The following is a 20,825-nucleotide window of genomic DNA, read 5'->3' as shown; positions in this document are numbered from 1 at the left end:
ACGTATGGACACCAAGGGGGGAAAACCATGGAGGGGTAGGGATGGTGGTGTGCTGAATTGGGCGATTGGGATTGACATGTATACACTGATGTGTATAAAATTGATGACTAATAAGAACCTGCAGTATAAAAAAACAAACAAAAAAACAACTAATACTAAACTTTCTTTGGGTTATTTGTATGGAAATATGTTAATATAAATGTTTCAGACATTACATGAAATTTCTAAAAATCTTATATGTTCTGGTATAACGTTATAAGTCATAATTCTAGTTATTACTTTAAAATGTATATCTCAGAAATAACTAAATTTCCTTGTCAATTGCATTATTATGAACTTTCATCAAATCTTTAACCATGGTCATTTTTAAGTCTTTTGTCATTTACAGACAGTTCTGGGTGTACTCTGATGCTTTCGCAAAAATATTCCTATAAAAGGGTTTCATCTTCAAGGAATTCATGGAAAAGACTCTGACAAGTACAGGTTTCTGGTAACTGACTATACTGCTGAACTGAATGAATAAGCAATTTCAGAACTCTAATGGAAAACTGATGAATTCATAAAAGTGCTAACAAAAGATCAAGATGAAAAAAAATTAATTACATGGGACTGAGTGAACTGATGAGGATGATTATAATTTTTGTGACTTTCTGTTTGAATATAAAAAAAAAATCCCACAAGGACTCAGAGGCAAAAAATATACAAATCAATTTTCACTGCAGAGTAAAGGAGCTGTTACAGTGGAGGATTACTGGACTGAATGTCAATATTATGACATAGTATGAGTGTGTTTCGTGTTGGGTAGTTGCAATCATTGTTGTTTTTGTTGTGGTCATCCATTTACAATGCTTGGCATCAGTTTATTTATCTCTTGTAAAAATAAAATACAGTGTGTGTGTGTGTGAGTTGTGAAAAAAAAAAGAAACTTAAAAAAAATAAAATAAAATAAAAGAACAAAAAAAAAACAAAACAAAAAACACCAATGTCTCATTTTTCTTCATGACAACCCAGTGATAATAGTAATAATAGCGGACATTTATTGAGGGTTTCCTATTGGCAAAGACTATGTTAATCACTTTACATACATTACCTTATTTAAATCTACCTCAAAGGGTTTTCTTGAAGATGAAATGAGTTAGTACATGTAAAGTCTCCTGATAAAGCCTGCACAAAATAATCACTTGATGTATGCTATTTATCTGTCTATCATCATCACATTGCCATCATCTCACCCTCCTCCTCCTCATCTTTATTATTATCCTCATTTTACAGGTAAGAAGTCTGAAGCCCAGAGACATTAAGTAACTTGGAAGAGAATCAGCTGGGGTTGGAATCTAGGTTATCTGCCTTCAGAGTCCTACTCTTCCCAAGACTTTTATAACAAAAGGCTTCCAATGCAGTGAAATCATTTAATCCCCACCCCTTGAATCACACTCTAAGATAATTTGACCTATAGAGTTCATTGGGATCATTATTAAATTTTATAAAATCAGACCTCAAAATCAAATAGGATTTCAGTAAGTTTATAAGTAAGTCAGGGCATCTCAGCTCTAACCCATAAACCAAAGGCCCATTGGAAACTCTCTACATCTATCCTACATGTCACAATTGTTTCAATAATTCTAGAATCTTTTCTAAAACTTCAGCACTAAGTCTAATGCTGGTTCACTATATTATATAAAAATATGTTCCAAAGGATGAAAAGTCCCCCATTTACTCATAAAATGCCTTTTAAGCATTCTACCATTCTTTCCTGGCATGGAGACAGTTGTGAGTGACATTGACATTGACCTATTTGGGAATGCAGCCATTTGAAATATCCAGTCAGATGCAGATCAGTTTTGTCAGTTGAGGTCTGAGGTTTGAATCAAAATTCATCCAGACCTTAGCATATTTCCATATGCTCCACACTGATAACCGAGGGGGAGGGACAGCTCTCGATTTAATCTAGTGCCGAGCAAATGGCTATCATTGTCGCTTGGCATTATGCTTGTGTTCTGCAGTTGTTATTTTTTTAAAAGATCAAAATTTATCTCATTGATGTCATAAATACCTATAACAAATAAAACCTTAAGAAAAATTGAAATATTTCTAACAGAAACAGAGACCAGTGAAATCAGGAAATTTAACCGTGATCTTTGCTATGGCTGCCAGTAATCTTTGCTATGGCTATGGCATCTTTGCTATGGCTCTGGAGCCAGTAATTGCAGTGAAGACAACTTCCTGATCCCTAAAGGTCAACTAAGGTGCCGTCTTCCTGGAGTCAATAATTCTTATGTTAGCTTCCTGACCCCCCATCTTCTTGAATAACAACTGCCCTGGCAAACCAGTTCTGCAGTGTGGCTTGGAGCATCCTCTTGGAGACTCAGCATAGAACCTGTTCCTCTGCCCTTCCAAGTTCTCCTGTACTGATTCTTCTTTGCTTGAAATTTGGTTTCTGCTTACTTTGTTGAACTTTGACTAATCAATATATTAAGGAACTTGCTTAGTCAGCCAAGAGGTATAGAGCCTAGATTCAATTCATGCCTGTCAAATCCCAGAGCTCATACTCCCTCTGATGGAAAGTTATGGCGTGAAATTCATTTTGTATCAGGTAAGCGCAGATATCCAAGGCGTGTGGGGCGGGGGGATGAAGTTGGCCAAGCTGTTAGGCCTGCCCGGCCCAGAGGCACTGGTTCTTTGGCTTGAACTCTACCCTATTCTGTGCACTTCCTCCCCATTTACTAAGCTAGAATGATTTTCATTTGTTTTCTCGAGAGAACATCTAAAAAGCACAAAGGAGCCAATTATTGGCTTTTCAGTCACCAAAGTCTAAGCCCCAAGATCCCAGACACTAACAAAATTTCCCCAAATTGGGAGAGGCAGACAACCAAAGAGTTAAGACATGTTAAGTACATGAGAAGGTCCTGAACTCTGTCCCTCCCACCCCCTAATCCTCAGACTGAGCCCTGGGATTGGGTTTGCAGAAAGCTTATGGGAACTCCACATCATTGGGAAATCCTAGAACAGAGGGATTCTTGCGCTCTTTCCTGGGGAGAGTCAGGGGAGGCCCTTGGGGTTCCCTGCACCCCACAAGGCCCAGGAACGGATGACGTGGCCATGTGGTTTCCCTGGGCAGCCAGGCATTCCAGGTGACGGTGCAGAAGCATCAGGAGCCCACCCATCTGAGCAGCAGGGAAGCAGGTGGGGCCAGATGGGAAGCAGGAGCGTGCTCAGGATGCCAGGATGGCACCTCAGAGACCTTTCCCACTGGTGAGCGAAGACCATCGAGAACAGCCCTCAACAATGCTGGACTATGTTAACAGCACCAAGAACCAGAGCCCCACCTCCAGGGCCCAAAAAACTCAGGAGATTCATCCTGAATTGATGAAATAAAGTTTCCACCAGGGCTTGAAATTGGATTAAATCCAATTATACAAAAAAGGTTATTTTTCTTGCATATATACCCTGAGTGCTATGCTCTCTCACTGCATAGTTTCCAGTTAATTCTGATACTGACCATTGAGAGTTATGGGTCTAGAACAGGGGTCAGCAAATTACAGCTAGGCCCTGGGCCAAATTCGGCCCACTGACTGTTTTTTATTGTCCTGCCTATTTTTGTAGGCTAAGTAAAGCCACTCTTACGTGGCTGAGTTTGCAGAGTTGCGTAAGCGCAACAAGGCCGCTATGGTGCAAAGCCTACAATATTTACTATCTGTCTCTTTACAGAAAAAAATTGCCAAACCCTGATGTAGAACATGGGCCCTGCCTGGCTCTATCTCATCTGCTCTTGCACTCTTGTCCTTCTGCTGTCATCATGGGGGCAAAGTCTCAAATCAAAATCAAAGAAAAAGCTCTGCCTTACTCTGCTCTTAAAAATATACCTATGTTCAGATCCAGCTTTTCCTCCCTGAGCTCCCCAGAGGACTGGTTCTCCTTAGACCAGTTTTCTGTCCCCTGGTCTCCTGACCCTGCACTTGCCTAGTAGCTTCCTAGCTTTGACTTCTATTTTCTATCCTTTATAGGCTTCTCATCCTCTGCCTGTCTTTGAGTCGCTGTTTTGTAGGGTTGTCCATGGCACTCTGGTCTCCCTCTACTCACCCTGCCACGCCCCGGAATTCTCAGGACAACCAGGTTTCACTCCAGCATTCACCTGTAAGGAGGTGAGCTGGTCCAGGTTACTAACTTTAGGGTTTTATCCCCTTGGTTTGGATAATACCGATACCTTGACACCTAAATGGAGCACTTGATTCTCTTCCTTTGGCCACCAAGTTAGTCAATATTAGCCTTGAACAAATAGCTCAGAGAGCAGAATGATCACTTGGTGGTTAATAATAGAGGCTCTGGGGTTAGATTTAGAAGCAGGAGATTTGAAGCTACACCCCTTCTTAGCTAGGAAGTGATGAGCATGGATTATCATTATGGCATTCCAAATTTACTATGCTTTTATTTATTTACACATTTACTATGTACCAGACACTGTGTTAGATGCTATGAGGAGTAACAGAGCTGAAGAAGACACAATCTATGTCTTCAAAGAATTTATATGTAACTTTTACCCATATAGACTTGGCTCTCCACAAAAAGGATAAGAGTATTTTAAAGGCCATAAACGAGATCTTTGAAATTTTCTTTATAGATCTGTTTTAATTTTTAAATTTGGGGCATAAATACTACTTTGTTTTTTAAAAATCTAATGAAATCACACCAAGTTTTAAAGAGCTGACTAATATAATTTTAGACAATCTGATCACTTGAACTTTCAAAGGTTTGAAATGTCCTAGAGCCATTCTTATGTGGCTGGGTCCTCTGTTTATTTTTATGGCAATCATTGGCATCTGGGAACACCATTGGCATCTGGCAAACTGGCTCACCATTCAACAGATTCTACTCCGGAGACAGTTCTTTATCAGCTTTCAAAGTCCTGGGAGCTAACAGAGTGCCTAATACATGGTAGGCATCCCATAAATATTTGTTGAAAGAACAAATGCAAAAATAAATACATGAATCTACTAGTCCGTTAAGTTCTTTCCTCTGAAATTTTACAAACTTATCATCTGTGTCCTTATCGGGAGAATGATCACATAGGGCTTTATATTGAGTCATTTTCATGTTTCATGTGTTATACTTTATCCATCCTAAATGGATTGCAATTTCATTGATTTCCCCTACAGCATTGCTCACAGATCTATTTTCCTGCTAAGTGAAATATTTGTTGAATATAGGCTATCATTACTTCCTTTTTGTTTTCTTTTGTTTGTTTTTCTTCCTCTGTCTCTTTCTCAATTAACTAGAGTACATGAAAATGTATGTTAAAATATTTATTGAATAAAATCTTATTCTCCTTGACCTTAATTTTAAAAGAGATGAGTTCAGCAATTTCTCTTTCTTTTAAAAAACAACACAAACAAACAAAACCCACAATCATAAATTCCTTCTAACTATGTGTGAGGTTGTGAATAGGACAAAGTTTACTTATATCCAAGCTAAATACTCTAGTAAGCTTTCCCTAGAAATCTATGACATCCCAATGAAGGAGAAGATGTAGGAAGAAGTAGGAGCAGAGGATGAGAAAATGGGAAGTTATTTGGGAAAAGGGAAGAATCCAGTTTGAGGGATTTCAACAACCAATAGAGAAAAACTTTAATAAGGAGAAAATTGCCAACCAAAAGAGGCTTACCTTTGCACCCCTCACAGGTCAGTGCATTATAGTGGTAACCGGATGCTCTGTCTCCACAAACAACACATAGCTCATCCCCTTTTATTCTCCCTGCTGATGCACCCAGTCGGGGCTTCTTTGTCACAGGAATCTCCACTACCTCAGTCTCTCCCTGGTAGAGAGTCTCAGCAGGCATTCGCCTGAGTTCATATATTCCAGGAGAGTACCATTCTTCAGGCTGCTGGGGATAGAAACCCAGGTTGGAATAATAGGAAGATGAGGAAATCTGTGGTTGAACTTGGGGAAACTGAATGTTGTTGTATTGTGAGTATGGTTCCACCTCTAGATTCTGTCCCAGAGGACCTGCTGCTTGTTCTGTTAGTACACCTGAACAAAAGTGATAACAAAACTGGAATTAATGTCATCATTCTATAAATAAGAGAGGCAGTTTAGCATATGGTTAGGAGTACAGGCTCTAAGGAAAGATTGAAATATTTAAATATTTACATTAAAATTTTAATATAAAATTAACTTTTTTACAGTAAAAGAACTATTAACAGATTAAATGACAAAATTAAAAGCTCAGAAAGATAGCTGTAACATAGCGGACAGACAAAACACTCATATCATTCATATGTAAAGAGCTTTTACAAACCAATAAGAAAACATTCAACATGGAGAAAAGGAAAACAAACAAGAATGTTTAAAAGAAAAAGAAAAAAAGGAAAGTTAAAAAAACTATTCAACATGTAAAACATTCAACAATCCACAGAAAACAAAGATGAAGGACAGGCATATACAAATGCTATCTTTTGTCATTTCTGTCTTACAAAATCCTATAAAGTGGGTAACGGTATTATCCCCACTTAAAATTGAGTAGTCAGAGGCACAGAGTAATTAGGCAACTTTATTCCTACACACCTAAGTAGCTGAGATTTGGGCTTTGAGTCTGACTTCAAAGCCCATGTGCTGAATTGCTCCTCTCTGGGATAATTTCAAATGTGTGATGCTTTAAAGCTTTTCTCTTCCTCCCTCTGTACTTGAGTTTGTGAGTCCCTTCAGTGCCTCCACTTGCAGGTAACCTATAGCTAGGCCTGCAAGACTCTGCATGATCTTACCTTTTCTTTCTTTTCCAGCCATTTCCCATGTTCCGACTTCCATATTCCTTAAATATGCCTTGCTGCTTCCAGACTCAGGACCTTTCCCACATGCTGCTTCCTGAGCCTGGAACTTTCCTCAACAGCCATTCCCTCCAAGAATGTCATCTCACTATTCTCCACTTATCTCTAAATTTCCCTTTAAGTATAGCTTCTCTTGGGAAGTCTTCCCTAAACCTAGGTCCCTGGGTGTCTGAACCCAGTTGTATAGTACTTACCTACCCTTCATGGGCCTCCCTTTACTTATCTGTAAAGAGAAGACTCCATGCTGCATGATGATATAGTTCTTCTTTATGTCTAAAACCTCTATAAGTGTATGACCAACAGTTTATGGGCATTAGAATTCAGGGCCTTTCTACAATGCAAAGTGGAAAATATGTATGTTAAATGTTTGTTGAAAAAAAAATGCTTTCTGCATTGATACAGGAAATCACTGATGGAACACAAAGGATACAATGTCTGTGCAAAATCAATTTTGTTTCTTTCATGCCCAACTTATCCATATAAAACCAGCACTGAGTCAGTATATCTGACAGTCAAAAAATTTTGGCAATGGTGCTTTGTCTTATGACTGCAAAATGGAAAAATATAAAAATATGGAATTATTACAGAAAAAAGAGAAGCTAAAATATGAGCAAAATCTTGATCTATTTAATAATTAAATATGGTTAAAATTTCTAGAGTGAATACAATTGAAAAGAGCTAAAAGCGTTAAAATCATTAGTTTCATCTAGATTTTATCCTCCAACCCATCTTACCCTCACTCAACTTCCCATCCCCACTCCCAGCCCCAGTTTCTCTCCATCTACAGGTCTAGTAAAGTTAAGCAACTTGCCTGAAGTCACATAATCAATTAATGACAGAATCTGGATTCTGTAGTATCTAAGGAAATGTGTAGTTGTTTTCTCCTCACAAGACAATTCCAAGATCTCTGAGCATTATTTCAACAAATCTTTTAATAATCAAGAGACACAATGGAGTCCCAACTCAAGTCAAATCATGTTACCAATATCTGGAATCATCTCAATTAAAATGGAACACTTTCACAAAGACATCAATTCTACTATATGAAAACAACACAAAACAGGGTAAGAATATGAGATCAGTACACAATATTATTAAATAATGCCTCTATTCCCAAAGCACATCCACTTCTAGTATTTCACAGTGTTCCCACCAAATTTCCACAGAGTAGAGACAATAAATATACAGGCAACTTACAATTAAAAAAACCCAGCATGGACAACATCCTCCAAAATGGTGGGACAAGAATAACTTCCATGAACTGACTGTGAGACCTTGAACAACTGCCTAACATTTTTCTGTTTCTTCTGTAAAATGGGGCTACTAACACCCAGCCTCGCTATCTCATAAGGTAATTCTGAGTATAAGATACAGGTTCTGAGAAAAAGTTTTGATAAGTTGAGTACCATAAAAAGACATGTTTGTTTCCTAAAGAACCTAGCAAAATCTTGACTGTAATGATAGTTAGTTAGTAAATATTAATATACATCAGTCTGTTTTGATGCTATAAGTTATAGGATACTTCTTTCACTTATAAATACATTGAACACTTAAAATTTGCCTGACACTGTCCTAGGTTCCGAGGATACAATAGTGAACAAGACAGATAGAAAACAGATAGAAGAGGTCCCAGACTTTCTCTTGTTTGTGTGTTTGGGGTGGGGAGGGGTGGGGGTATGTCAAGGGCTGGGATAAAACCAAGTAAACAAATATAGAATTTTCTGACAGAGCATAAGATGTGGAGAGGGCAAAGGTAGGTCAACTTTAGAGTGTACTTTCAGAAAAGGTAAATTCATTTCTATTTTAATACAATTTATGAGTGATATTTTAAAGAATCAGTTTATCAAGAAATAGGAGAATTTGGATTTGTTTATAACAGAAACTCTCCATGGGAGTTTAGGGAAGAGTTCTTAAATGTGAACACTTGAATGGACTCCAGGAGAGGCTGAGACCCCCTGTAAAGGGAAGCAACATTTTTCTGGGTAGAGAGTCATTTGGCAGCATTTAATAGTTTCTCTAAAGGAGTACCATCAAAGGGAAATTTCTGAGATGCAAGCATTCTATACCTTTCAACATGGTAGCCACTAACCATATGGAATATTGAACATTTGAAACATGGCTAGTAATAATGAGGAAATGAATTTTTCATTTTATGTAACTTTAAATAATTAAATTTAAAATTAAATAGCTGCATGTGGCTAACGACTGCCATATCCGACAGCGCAGCTCTAAGGAGTTTGTGACCAGAACCACTGTGTACCTAAATGGGAGAATCAGGTTCATGTACAAAGGATGGCACTTCTTCATAAACCCACAGTTAGTTTCTGATGAGCCCGATAAAGGGTTCAGATTATATCCAGTTTTTCATCCCTGGCACAACGCTGATTCTAGTAAATGTTTCATGAATGTTTGTTGAAATGTTTCATGAATGGAAAAATTGCCTTCTCGGCCTTCCTTTATTTCCCAATCCATGGTTTCTTAATAGATGATATGACTTGGTTTATGAAGTTGTGTGCCGTTCCTGGTGCCAGGCCTTTGTGATGTTGGTGCCTCTCCCCACCCAGTTTGTCAACCCATCACCTCCTCTGTGAGGCCTGTCCCAGTTTTCCTAGGTAGAATTAATCTCTCCTACCCTCTGTACACACTTCTACTGCAGCACTCAGAAGCATATACCATCATTTTTGTTGGTTTACAGGCTTATCTTTCATGCTATATCATTTGAGGTGGTAGGACATACTCGGTACAAGCGCTTCCGTGTAGACAAATCTGGATTCAGTTCACCTGCAACTTGCTAGATGTATGAACTTGGGAAAGACATTGAACTTCTTTAAGCTTCTGTTCCTTCCTCTATAAAGCCGGGATAATATAATACACTACTATGTATAAAATAGATAACTAATGAGAACCTACTGTACAGCGCAGGGAACTCTACTCAATGCTCTGTGGTGACCTAAATGGGAAGGAAATCCAAAAAAGAGGGGCTATATGCATACATATAGCTGATTCACTGCTGTACAGCAGAAACTAACACAACGTTGTAAAGCAGCTATACTTCAATAAAATTTTTTTTTAAAAAGCTGGGATAATATAGTAATTGAAACAAAATATAGTATCTACGTTAAAGGTTGCAATAAAGATAAACTAAGACAAAGAATGTAAACTGCATAGTGCCTAAGCATAAACATTCAATACATTTTTGTTGTTGTGGTTAGTCTGTGAACTCCTGGGAAATACATTAGATTACTATATGTTACATTCCCTTTTCTCCTTCATTCCTGGCACCTTACACAAAGCCTGACACAGTGTAAATCTTTAATAAATGTTTATTAAGTTGAAACGATGGAAAATTTACTTCCCCAGCCTTCCAACTAATTTCCACCTCTAAATACAGTGTCAGGGGCTTCCCTGGTGGCTCAGTGGTTAAGAATCCACCTGCCAATGCAAGGGACACGGGTTCGAACCCCGGTCCGGGAAGATCCCACATGCCGCGGAGCAAATGAGCCTGCACACCACAACTACAGAGCCGGCACTCTAGAGCCCGAGAGCCACAACTACTGAGGCTGCATGCCACAACTACTGAAGCCCGCTCGCCTAGAGCCCGTGCTGTGCAACAAGAGAAGCCATCGCGATGAGAAGCCCGCGCACCGTAAGGAAGAGTAGCCCCCGCTCACCGCAGCTAGAGAAAGCCCGCATGCAGCAACGAAGACCCAATGCAGCCAATAAATAAATAAATAAATTTATTTAAAAAAAAATACAGTGTCAGTCATTTTTAAACAGTACATTTAAACAAAATAACGTGCTGCCAAGTCTACAACCAGAAATATGTTCAAAATTGTAATTATTATAAAAATGATTCGAGCTTCTCTTTTAGCTGGAAATTCAAAAGGTAAGATTCTATTCTGAAAAAAATATTAAAACAGACATTATATTATACTGTTTATGTTTTAATTATAATCTATATTTTACTTCAGAGAAAACAAAGCGGGCTTAAAAGTATGCTCTTTACTTATCTGATTTTCCATTGACTATTGGGAGAAATCTACCGTGAAACTAGTTCAGTAAATTAATGTTTTTTGATCTCTTTTTATTTTTCTCATCACAATGCATAGTTTGAAATAAATCTTATATCATTACCCCATACACACTTATACATATGTATAAATAACTGAAACAAAATTTCCGTGGAATAACACTTATCCTTACCTCTTGACGGGCACTCTGACATTTCTATTGTATTCCTATTCTAGTCTATTCTAAATTTTTAATGCTGGTCACAAGTCACAATATAGATATCATGACCCACTGGGATCTGAGACTTGCCATTTTAAAAACACTGCATGAAATCATGTACTTTAAAATGTTTTTTCAAGTGTCCAAGGCATTAATGCTAGAACTGCCTAGTGTTTAACTTGGAAGAATGGTGCTAATTTTACACACTATCCAGTGAAGAACTATAGGGAAAACACACTTAGATTTAGTCTCAATGAGATACTCACCTGCCTGGAACCCTATAGTAATCTCACCACCCCAGCTTCTCACCCCAGTCTTCTGGTTCTGACTGAGCCATCTTTGACAGAGATCTGTTACTGGAATCTCAAGCAAAAGTGCCCCATGTTTCCTCAGTCCAGTGGCAGAAGCCCCACCGCCAGCATCTGCGAACCTCCGCCTACCTTTAGCAGGCTTCATGCTCATGATTTCCATGGCAAATCCCAACGACGTGCAGCTGTGACAAGGACTAATTTGACCTGGATTTTCTAACTCCGGAAACTGCATTACCATTCTTAGCTTACTCACAGCAACTGAAAATGAGACTAGGTAAGGAGTGACAGAGGCCAGAGGTTGTGGGGTTTACTGATTAACTTCATTACCGAGCAGAATATTTGTAAATGTTTATGAGAAAAGTCCTCGATGCCAAATTGCCTAGTAAGCTGGAAACCAGTCTCTTAGATAAACATTTTTGGGGAGCACGTTCCAATTTAGGAATTTTTAGAGGACAGATTTTTGTTCAGTGGCTCTAAAAGTGGATTTGGGGGTCAAATGCCATTTTCTACGTCTTGACATTCGTTCCTCTCAAAAGGATACAGATTGGTATAATTTTGTAATGTCAGGAAGCATTAAAGCATAATACTTATCAGCGTGAGCTAAACTAATCTGGGTTTATATCCAGTGTTATGGGTGGAAGTGTGTCCCCTCTTAATCCCACAGGACTGGTGTCCTTATACAAATGGGAAATTTGTATTTCAGAGACAGAAACTCATAGAGAAAAGACAATGTGAAGATACACAAGGAAAATGTCATCTACAATCCAGGAAGAGAGGCCAGGAACAGATCCTTCCCTCTCAGCCTTCAGAAAGAACCCACCCAGCTAACACCTTGATTTTGGACTTCTAGCCTCCAGAATGGTAAAACAATACATTTCTGTCATTTAAGCCACCCAGTCTGTGGTATTTTATTACAGCAGCCTTAGCAAACTAATACATGTAGGCTCCCTTGGCACTCACTAGCTCTGTGGACCATGGACAAATTCCTGAACCATTTTCTTTTCTTTTTTTAACATCTTTATTGGAGTATAATTGCTTTACATTGTTGTGTTAGTTGCTGCTATATAACAAAGTGAATCAGCTATATCTATACATATATCCGCATAACCCCTCCCTCTTGCGTCTCCCTCCCACCCTCCTTATCCCACCCCTCTAGGTGGTCACAAAGCACAAGCTGATCTCCCTGTGCTATGCGGCTGCTTCCCGCAAGCTGTCTATTTTACATTTGGTAGTGTATATATGTCCGTGCCACTCTCTCACTTCGTCTCAGCTTACCCTTCCCCCTCCCCATGTCCTCAAGTCCATTCTCTATGTCTGCGTCTTTATTCCTGTCTTGCCCCTAGCTGAACCATTTTCTGCCTCAATTTCCTCATCTGTAAAATGGGACTGATAATCATGCAACCTCATAGAGTTATTATGAGGATTAAATAAAATAATATTTATTAAATGCTTAGCAGAGTGTGTGGCTAAGTGTGTGGCATCATTATACCGATATTATAATTATTTAGCCTTGGACTCTTGTTGTAGGGCGGCTTGCTTCCTGAGCAGGAATAATTTCTGCAGCATAACTTGTGGATACCAAGCTTGTGACTGTTGGGTATTTTTTGGAAGGGAGGGCTTCAGAATAGGACTCAGTAGGTCCAGGGTTGAGCTTAGGGATAATGCAATCAGACACACTGTGTCACCTTAGGACAGTCTCTCAGCTTCTGTGGACCTCATTTGTCTACATCAACAGATGGTAAAACAGAGCTAATAATTCCTGCTCTACTTCCCTCATGGACCCGTTGTGAAGATAAAATAACATAATAAGTGTGAAAGCAGTTTTAAAAGGCAAATGTGATCTATATAAACGTGATAATCACTGCTAAGCCATTTCCTCAGCCTTTACAGGTTTACAAGGTGGTTCTACATGCATTATCTCATCTGATCCTTACTTGCACCCATTGAGGAAGGTATAATTTATGATGCCCATTATCTTTTACCCTATTTTACAGACATGGAAGGTCAACTCAGTGAAGTTAAATGTTTTGTCTAAAGTCACCCAGCTATTAAGGGATGAAGCAAAGGCTGTAACCAAGGTCTTCTCGCTCAAAACCTTGTGGTGAAAAAACTAAAGCACACTTACCCTAATTGCCAAGAAAAAGGAAAGAATGATGGTTCCTAGGTCTATTGCAGCTTGGATTGCTCAACCAAGAATCACCATTTGCAAAGCTGTTCTCAATCCTCAGTTTACTTCTAACCTCATTCTCCCCCCCCCCTCACAACCCAAGAGCTATACTTGCCTTGAGGGACTCTAAGCTGGAAGAGCTACCCAAAGGCTAAGAACCAGGACAAACTATCTTTGAATTTTATATTTCAAGAATTCTCTACTGAGTTTTTCACTGGTCAAACAGATGAGCCTATCTGTTGCCCTCAGAAACTTCAATACTAAAAAAGAAATGAGCAGGATAATTTAGCTGACCCAGGAAACCCTTGTTGCTGAGTGAAATTCACACAGGATGTTCTCATAATAAGACTGATTGAATCCCTTTGCTTCTTTTGCAGTGAGGACCAACTGCTTCGTGCTATTTTTTTTCCCCAAGGTACATTTTTCCCCTACAGGTCTGTGCTGTTTGAAACAGTAGCCACTAACCATATATGGCTACTTAAATTTAAGTTAATTTAAATTATGTAAAATTAGAATCAGTTCCTCAGTTACACTAGTTACACACTAGTGATCAGTAGCCACGTGTGGTTAGTGGTTACTGCATTAGACAAAGTAAATCTACAGCATTTTTATCATCACAGAAAGTTCTATTGGACAGCACTGTTGTAGACGGTACTTGGGGCAATGTGAATAAAATGCCAGTCACGGCAAGGAGGGGCATTAGATATGATGCTATAAAAAATAGGGAAGTCCCAGAGCAAGTGCTGGCAATGCTTTTCTGAGAACTATCCCTGAGAATAGACTTGGCTAACACACTTTGAGTGAAATAATCTCACTGGAAAGACCTTCTCCACTGAGAAGGTGAACAGGAGTGTTCTCTTAACCTGAATCCGTAATCATCCAATTCCGATTCCTTGTCCTGACTATACTTTGGTTGTCTACTTACTATCTATGGAAATTCAGCAGATTCTTTGACATCTTTAAATGTCCATTTTCTCAGCAGTAAAAGGGGAATAGTAATGGTATCTACCTTATAGGAGTGTTATGAGAATTAATATTAATGGCAAATACTTACAGAGTACTTACAATGTGCCAGGCATTCTTCTGAGAATTCTATTAAATAAGACAAGTAACTTGCACAAAGTTAAATAATTTGCCTAAGACCACATACCAGTAAATGGCAGAGATGGGACTGAATGAGAGTCCACTAACAAATGTAAAATGTGCTTAGCATGACGCCTGACATATAGAAAGCACTCAAGAAATGGTAGCTGTTATGATCACAATTTTTTTTATCACTGTAAATGTATAAATTTGCAGTCTGTTTTCATAGTCAACCTTTCTCAGTTTGGTTATTCTGAGAGCCCCTGAGACCTGTTTCTTAGCCTGCAAGATTGAGAGCCAGGCTCTGGATGGCAATGGATTTGCCCACTAGCTGGCCAACATGCACCTCATCGCATGCATTTTCCAAACTATGCATGCCCTATCTAAAAGAAGCAGTAACTTATGTTGTAATAAGGAAAGGCTCTTCTGATATTTCTTTTCCTTCTCCCATTTCTTAACCTCACTAACAAGAGCACCAGATCTGAGAATCCTGGGAGAGCAAAAACCAAAGCCACAGGGAATTAGTAAAAAATCTTAGAGACTGCTTCAATCTGTGGAAGAGATATGGATAAGAAATGGTAGTGACAAAATATTTAAATTATGCTAAAGCAACGTTCCATTTTGTCTGAGACAGTGGTATCTTTCCATCTTCTGGAAACTTTTGGCTTTGATTGACCCATCAAGTCAGAACTACATTCACTTGTGTTAAACTCAGTGAGATGGAAAAAGACTTGAAATCAAATGTCAGAAATATTACACAACACTGCATCTCAAGACCTTTAATTGTATTTTAAAACATCCAGCTGATTCTGTAACATCTGAAAGATTGTTTTAATTTAAGCAAAAGACATAGGCAAGAACCAGATTCCAATAAAAATAAAGCTACCCAGAGAAAATGAGCATGAACAGCTGAGAAAAGCATAACGTTATGAGAAGTAGCTAAAGGAAATGAAGTGTGAGTGAATAGGATTATATAGAATCTGCCCTCCTGCCCCTTGCTAGGCCTCATTCAGAATGGGGCTTTGGAAAGACTACTAGAAACAATAATAAAAATTATACAAAAACGTGGATTCCATAGCTGTTGTTAGCAATGCTGTAATGCCAAGGAGAGATAGAACATGAGTTTTTTTCTTAGAGCACCCAGAAATTTAGTTCCATATTGTTGGTTTTTGTTGGCTCCTTGAAAATTCTTAGCACTCAACAATGATAAGATTAACAGAACTTCCTCCCTTTAATAAGTAGAGTGGTGTTTATCATTCTAACAATTTAAATAATAACTACATTTCAAACCCTGGAGTAGCGATACTGCTTTATGATGCCTTGAGATTTACAGAACACTTTCCACACAGCTATTCAATCCTCCAACAAACTGTGAAGTGAATGTCATTATTATTCCCATTTTACAGGGGAGAAAACTGAAGTTCAGAGAGTCTCAGTTGCCTCTGAGACTTTATTTCTTTCAATTTCATTGCTTATTTCCACTCACATTCATTGAACGTTTCCCAGTATCACCAAGCTAAAGGAACGGGACCCATTGTACTGGAAACATTTAGTACGGGAACATAAGATTGTACCTTTTCTTGCTTATTCTGTGCTATTATTAGGATGCTTTTCTATTTACTGAGTCTTTAAAATTCTGTGATTTTTTTTTCTTTAGTTCTTAAACCACAATTTGCTAAAAGGATACATAGATTTTAATTAACATGTCACATTCTACCTATTCACTATGTTAAACCATGGGAAGCTGTGGACTTTGTCATTATTACCTTTTATTATGCACTAATTGCATAAGACCCTGCCTTCTTCATTCATCAGAGAAGCCTTTATTAACCCACTAAATTAATCTTTGACCAAGTTTCCTGGCTTTCAGGATCTCCCAAAGGAAAGCAGACTTGTCTCTCTTAGGTCACCACCTCCTTCCATCCTGCGTTCTGCATGTGGACTGAGTTACCAATGAGCTAGATTCCCATCTGGATTTGTTAGGGACGTGTGGCAGCAGAATAAGTTAGAGGACCTCACAAGGTGACTCCAGCCCCATCTCTGTAATTCTATTCTAAGTTTCTTTCCTTCTTTTCTACAAGGGCCAGCCTAAGGAAACAGAGCTATAGAGCAAATCTCCACCTTTTCCCCTCACCTACCACGCCCCACACCATCTTAGCTTTCCTTTAAACACTCCAGTTGACTTTGGGGGGAAATCACAATACTGTGTGGCAGCCCCTCTGGTGAGGATGCACATCCTTGGACCCACCTCTCATTTCAGCTGCAGCTGTAGCAGATAATCACGCGCGAGCTCAGACTCACTTCACATTGGCACTCTGCAGCACATCTCTTTGCTTTCTTCCCAGATCTTCTCCAATGCCACAGGAGACCACTTGGCTTGATTCCATTGGGAGCAGCAGAAGCACAGCCCAGAAGTGCAGGGAAGTTAATGCCCCCAAGGGCGACCCTCAACCAATGGGAACCAGAGGTCGGTTAATAACTGCCCCCATGCCCGGTGCCTCAGTGGACAATTCTCTCTGCTTCTCCCAGTGGAATCAACCTCCCCTTGCCCACAGCAGCGATCTTCATAATTCATCTCGTCTTGGTTTTCCCTCCTTCCCTGTCTCATCACCCCAGTCCTTTGCTCCTGCTCCCTGGGATGGATGACCTCTCACATAAACTGCCTGCACACAAGTCGTTGCCTCAGACTCTGCTTTTCAGGGTAACCATTTATATGGGTGGAGATGCGTCCCCTTCTTGAGCAAAGCCTTTAGAGTGAGGGGTCCACAGCCCTCTCTAGAAGCAGCTGAAAGGTCTCACTCAAGAGGTCATTGGTGTCTCCACTGCCCATTAGTGAGTGCCCATCAGTATTTGTTGAGTAATCTTTATGTCACCTTCTCTATGTCTTAAATTAAATCCCAGTGTCTTGGGATTAATTATGGCCTTTAGAGTAACCTGCAGGAAGGGGGACCATGCCCAGGACCACCCTGAAAGTCATGTCATGTCAGGTGAGTACCACTGAGTCCAAGTCACCACTTCCTGACGCAACAACTGTAGCAATTTGTGGACTCAAATGCTAATTCTAGGTTGTCCTAGAATTCCCAGCCTAATAATCTCCTTTTACCAGCCCTGATTAATGGAAATATGGGGTCCAGAGCCAGTTCTCTAGACTCTTTCGACTTGCCTAAATAAAAACGAGAAGACAAGGCCCTTCCAAGTCATTCTAGACTTTGGGCCTTTGCATTTGCTATTTCTTCCACCTAGAATGTTCCCTTTGGCTCTGTCTTTCTCAGCTCAGTTGTCAACTCCCCAGAGGCCTCCCCTGACCACACCAGTTAGAGCAGGCTCATTCTTCCAGTCACCATGACATCGCCCTGTTTTGTTGTTTCCATAGCACTTACCACTACCTGATATTATTTCATTTACTCATTCCTTTGCCTGTTTCTTTTCCTATCTTCTTCCCTGCTTTATTCCAACTCCAGCATATGGTCAGTGTTCAATGTTTGGTTGGAAGAAATTATAGCCATCCATATGCAATCCAGTAAACTTCACTTGCCCTTGTTATAACAACATGATGGCTGTTTTTGATTACAGTTAGACCACTGGAAAAGAGTACAGCTCTCTGGCTAATGGAGCCCATGAGTTAACACTTCTGAATCTCGGGCACATCTCAAGATCTAGGAGTGGTGAGTTAGGCACTGTGGGCTACTCATCCATGAGCCACAGTCCTTTCCCTGGCGCTCTGTACCCTAAGCTCAGGGTGGGAGGTCCATAGAATCCATCAGTGTCATCAGGACATAAAAGAAGATGGGCAGGAGGAATAAAGGGGTCAAAATGCTCTTTGTCCTCCCCTTTGGTGGACCTTTAGCACAGGTATGTTTTCCCCTGGGGGAAAGAGGTGTGGGGAAAAAAATGCTTAGACCTGGCTCTAGAACTTAATGGGGAAGAGGAAAAGGAGTCCCAATGGTCACATGGCTCTGATTAGTTTCCCAAGAGAGGTGGACCAGATGAAGATTTGAGGAAACGGCTCCAGCTGGGAATAACAGCTATGCATTGCAGCTTATGCATCTTGTGCTATATATTCTAAGAAACCTTAAAAGAAGTGTTAGGAAGCTGTAAAAGAATGTGGTCCAGCAAAGGAGGGATGAGGGAAGAGCACCACTGGAAGAAAGCATGAACCACGGTGCTTCCTTAGCAATCATTTTCAGATGCTTCTAACTTGACAGCTCCTTCACAACTTTTTCTCTATCTACTTACAGTTTTTCACCTCATGACAACTGAGGTCAACTTTCAACCTGATGGGCTTGCTTAAAGTGGGCTAGTTTGTAAGAAAGATCTTACCCTTTCCTCTTGATGTATATACAGATTAGAGCTGAATGGATTTGTTTAATAATGATGACACCAGAGTTTAGATTTGGAGATCTTAACATGCAGTCGTAAAATTTCAGAGCAGGAAATGGAGTTTATATGTGAAAAAAATCATCTCAAGTGTAATTTTCTTTAGTCTGTGATATGCACCTACAGTCCTAATCATCCTATGAGTTCTGATGGGTAGATCACAAATTATAAAGATGTCCATACATTGATTTTTTTAAGGACCATAGAAAGGTAGGCCAGAAGCAAATGGTCAAGTGTCCAGACATGGAGGTAGGTGTCCCACTGCCCTTGACTGTATCCACAGGATGAAGAGAAGCCAACTGGACGGAATAGATGTAGCAAGTATGTCTGAGAACTAGCATTGCATAAATAATAACTGCTGCCTTTGATCTCTCTGAGAGTTACTGATAAACATCTCTTTTTCCCCTAAACCTCTTTTCTCCTTCCCTCTATTATTTATTATTTGATTCTTATTTATCAAGTACATACTAGGATTAATAAAATACAGTCACTGTCCTTAGATACTCTTATACTGAATGGTGGCTGGTAGATATGTAAATAGATAATAAAATAATGACCCCTCCTTGGAAATGACCTGATAAACCATTGCACACTAAGGCTAATGACTGGTAGGTAATCGTATAAGCTATTGATTAATGTCTGCCAGGGATTTCTGCAACCAAATAGGGGATTGTGCCTTAACACATTGAATTTTGTGAATTTCAAGTGTTTGCATTTTCACTATCATCATCAATCATGGTTGATATATTAATATAGAGTGAAAAACTGGGAGCATCCAAGCCTCCCAGCAGAGTTATAATGCAGAAGGGAATTATTTTAAGAGTGGCAGGAAGCTGCCCTGCCCCACCCAAAATATTGCCCCTGCCGGCATTTTGCTGATGTTCTCAATTCAGACTCTTTATAATGAGATGTTATTTTATAAATGCATAAAGTGGAGCAATAGATCATTTTATGGTACCATCTAGTTACAGATCTACTGAAAACAACTTAGTACAATTTGTCCTCAATCCAGCTTAAATGACTAATCCTGACACTGTGCCATATTTCCTGCAGCACCCGAAGAATGGTGGAAAGGAAACCTGTCGCAGAGCTATAACCTAAGTAACCTCAGACTTTAATAGGTGTAATATTAAACCATAAGAATCATGATTTCATAACTTAGTACAGGCTATAATAATATTAGAATTAGCCCTAGAACGGGAATGCATTTCTACTCCCAGCTCTGTTAATTATCTAGCCTCATGGCCTTGGACAAGTCACAAAGCTCCCTGAGTCTTGCAGTCCTCATCTATAAAAAAGAAGACCATTAGGTTCAATGAATCCAAGGTCCGATTTACCTCTAACCTTGCATAGTAGCTAACATCCATTGAGTACTTAGAGGGAACAAAAAAATTTTCTGGACTCTCTGTTGGACTTAGTCAGGTTTTTTTTCATATGTATGTCCAAATTGCAGTTTGTTTTTACAATATTCAAATGAACTTGACAACTTACCAAATAAATTGTCAGAAAGAGAAAATTCATCTGTGGCAGGTAAGTGGGAGTGTTCAATGAGATTCATTTTTGATCCCATCCAAACTTTCCTGTTTGAGAATGTATCTTCGTTATGGTGGTCTTCAAAAAAATCCCCTGAAAGGTAAATAAATACATAGAGTGTTTGGGGAGGGTAGGGGGGTGATTATGAAAGAGAGGGAGAGAGAGAGAGCAAGCTAATCTTAAAAAGCACATGTGGCTCCCTTTGTAGACATTTTATCATAGCTTTTCTGTACATATCTTTCCTCAACATTTACCATTTTTGTACCTCATTTGGACTTATAAATATCTAAGATATATGCCTTCAG

General features: G+C 39.3%; 1 protein-coding gene across 5 annotated transcripts in view; it reads right to left on the bottom strand.

Moving 5' to 3' along the window:
- The window catches only part of NR1H4 (nuclear receptor subfamily 1 group H member 4), a 52,846-nt gene extending 32,289 nt beyond the window's left edge, over positions 1 to 20,557 (bottom strand). For 3 of the 5 annotated variants that reach the window (XM_059934760.1, XM_059934759.1, XM_059934761.1), the window contains exons 1-2: positions 20,479 to 20,557; positions 5,660 to 6,025 (exon numbers count right to left, since the gene is read on the bottom strand). In XM_059934760.1, the coding sequence (XP_059790743.1) occupies positions 5,660 to 6,025; positions 20,479 to 20,557 (445 nt within the window). Of the gene's footprint in view, positions 1 to 5,659; positions 6,026 to 11,489; positions 11,599 to 20,478 lie in introns of those variants that run through there. The other 2 variants (XM_059934758.1, XM_059934757.1) reach the window with 1 other exon arrangement.
- Positions 20,558 to 20,825: the final 268 nt, after the last annotated feature.

The sequence above is a fragment of the Balaenoptera ricei genome, chromosome 10 (assembly GCF_028023285.1).
Source record: "Balaenoptera ricei isolate mBalRic1 chromosome 10, mBalRic1.hap2, whole genome shotgun sequence".
NCBI classification, from domain to species: domain Eukaryota; kingdom Metazoa; phylum Chordata; class Mammalia; order Artiodactyla; family Balaenopteridae; genus Balaenoptera; species Balaenoptera ricei.
The sequence above is the reverse complement of the archived record's forward strand: the minus strand, read 5'-3'. Positions and strand labels throughout refer to the sequence as shown.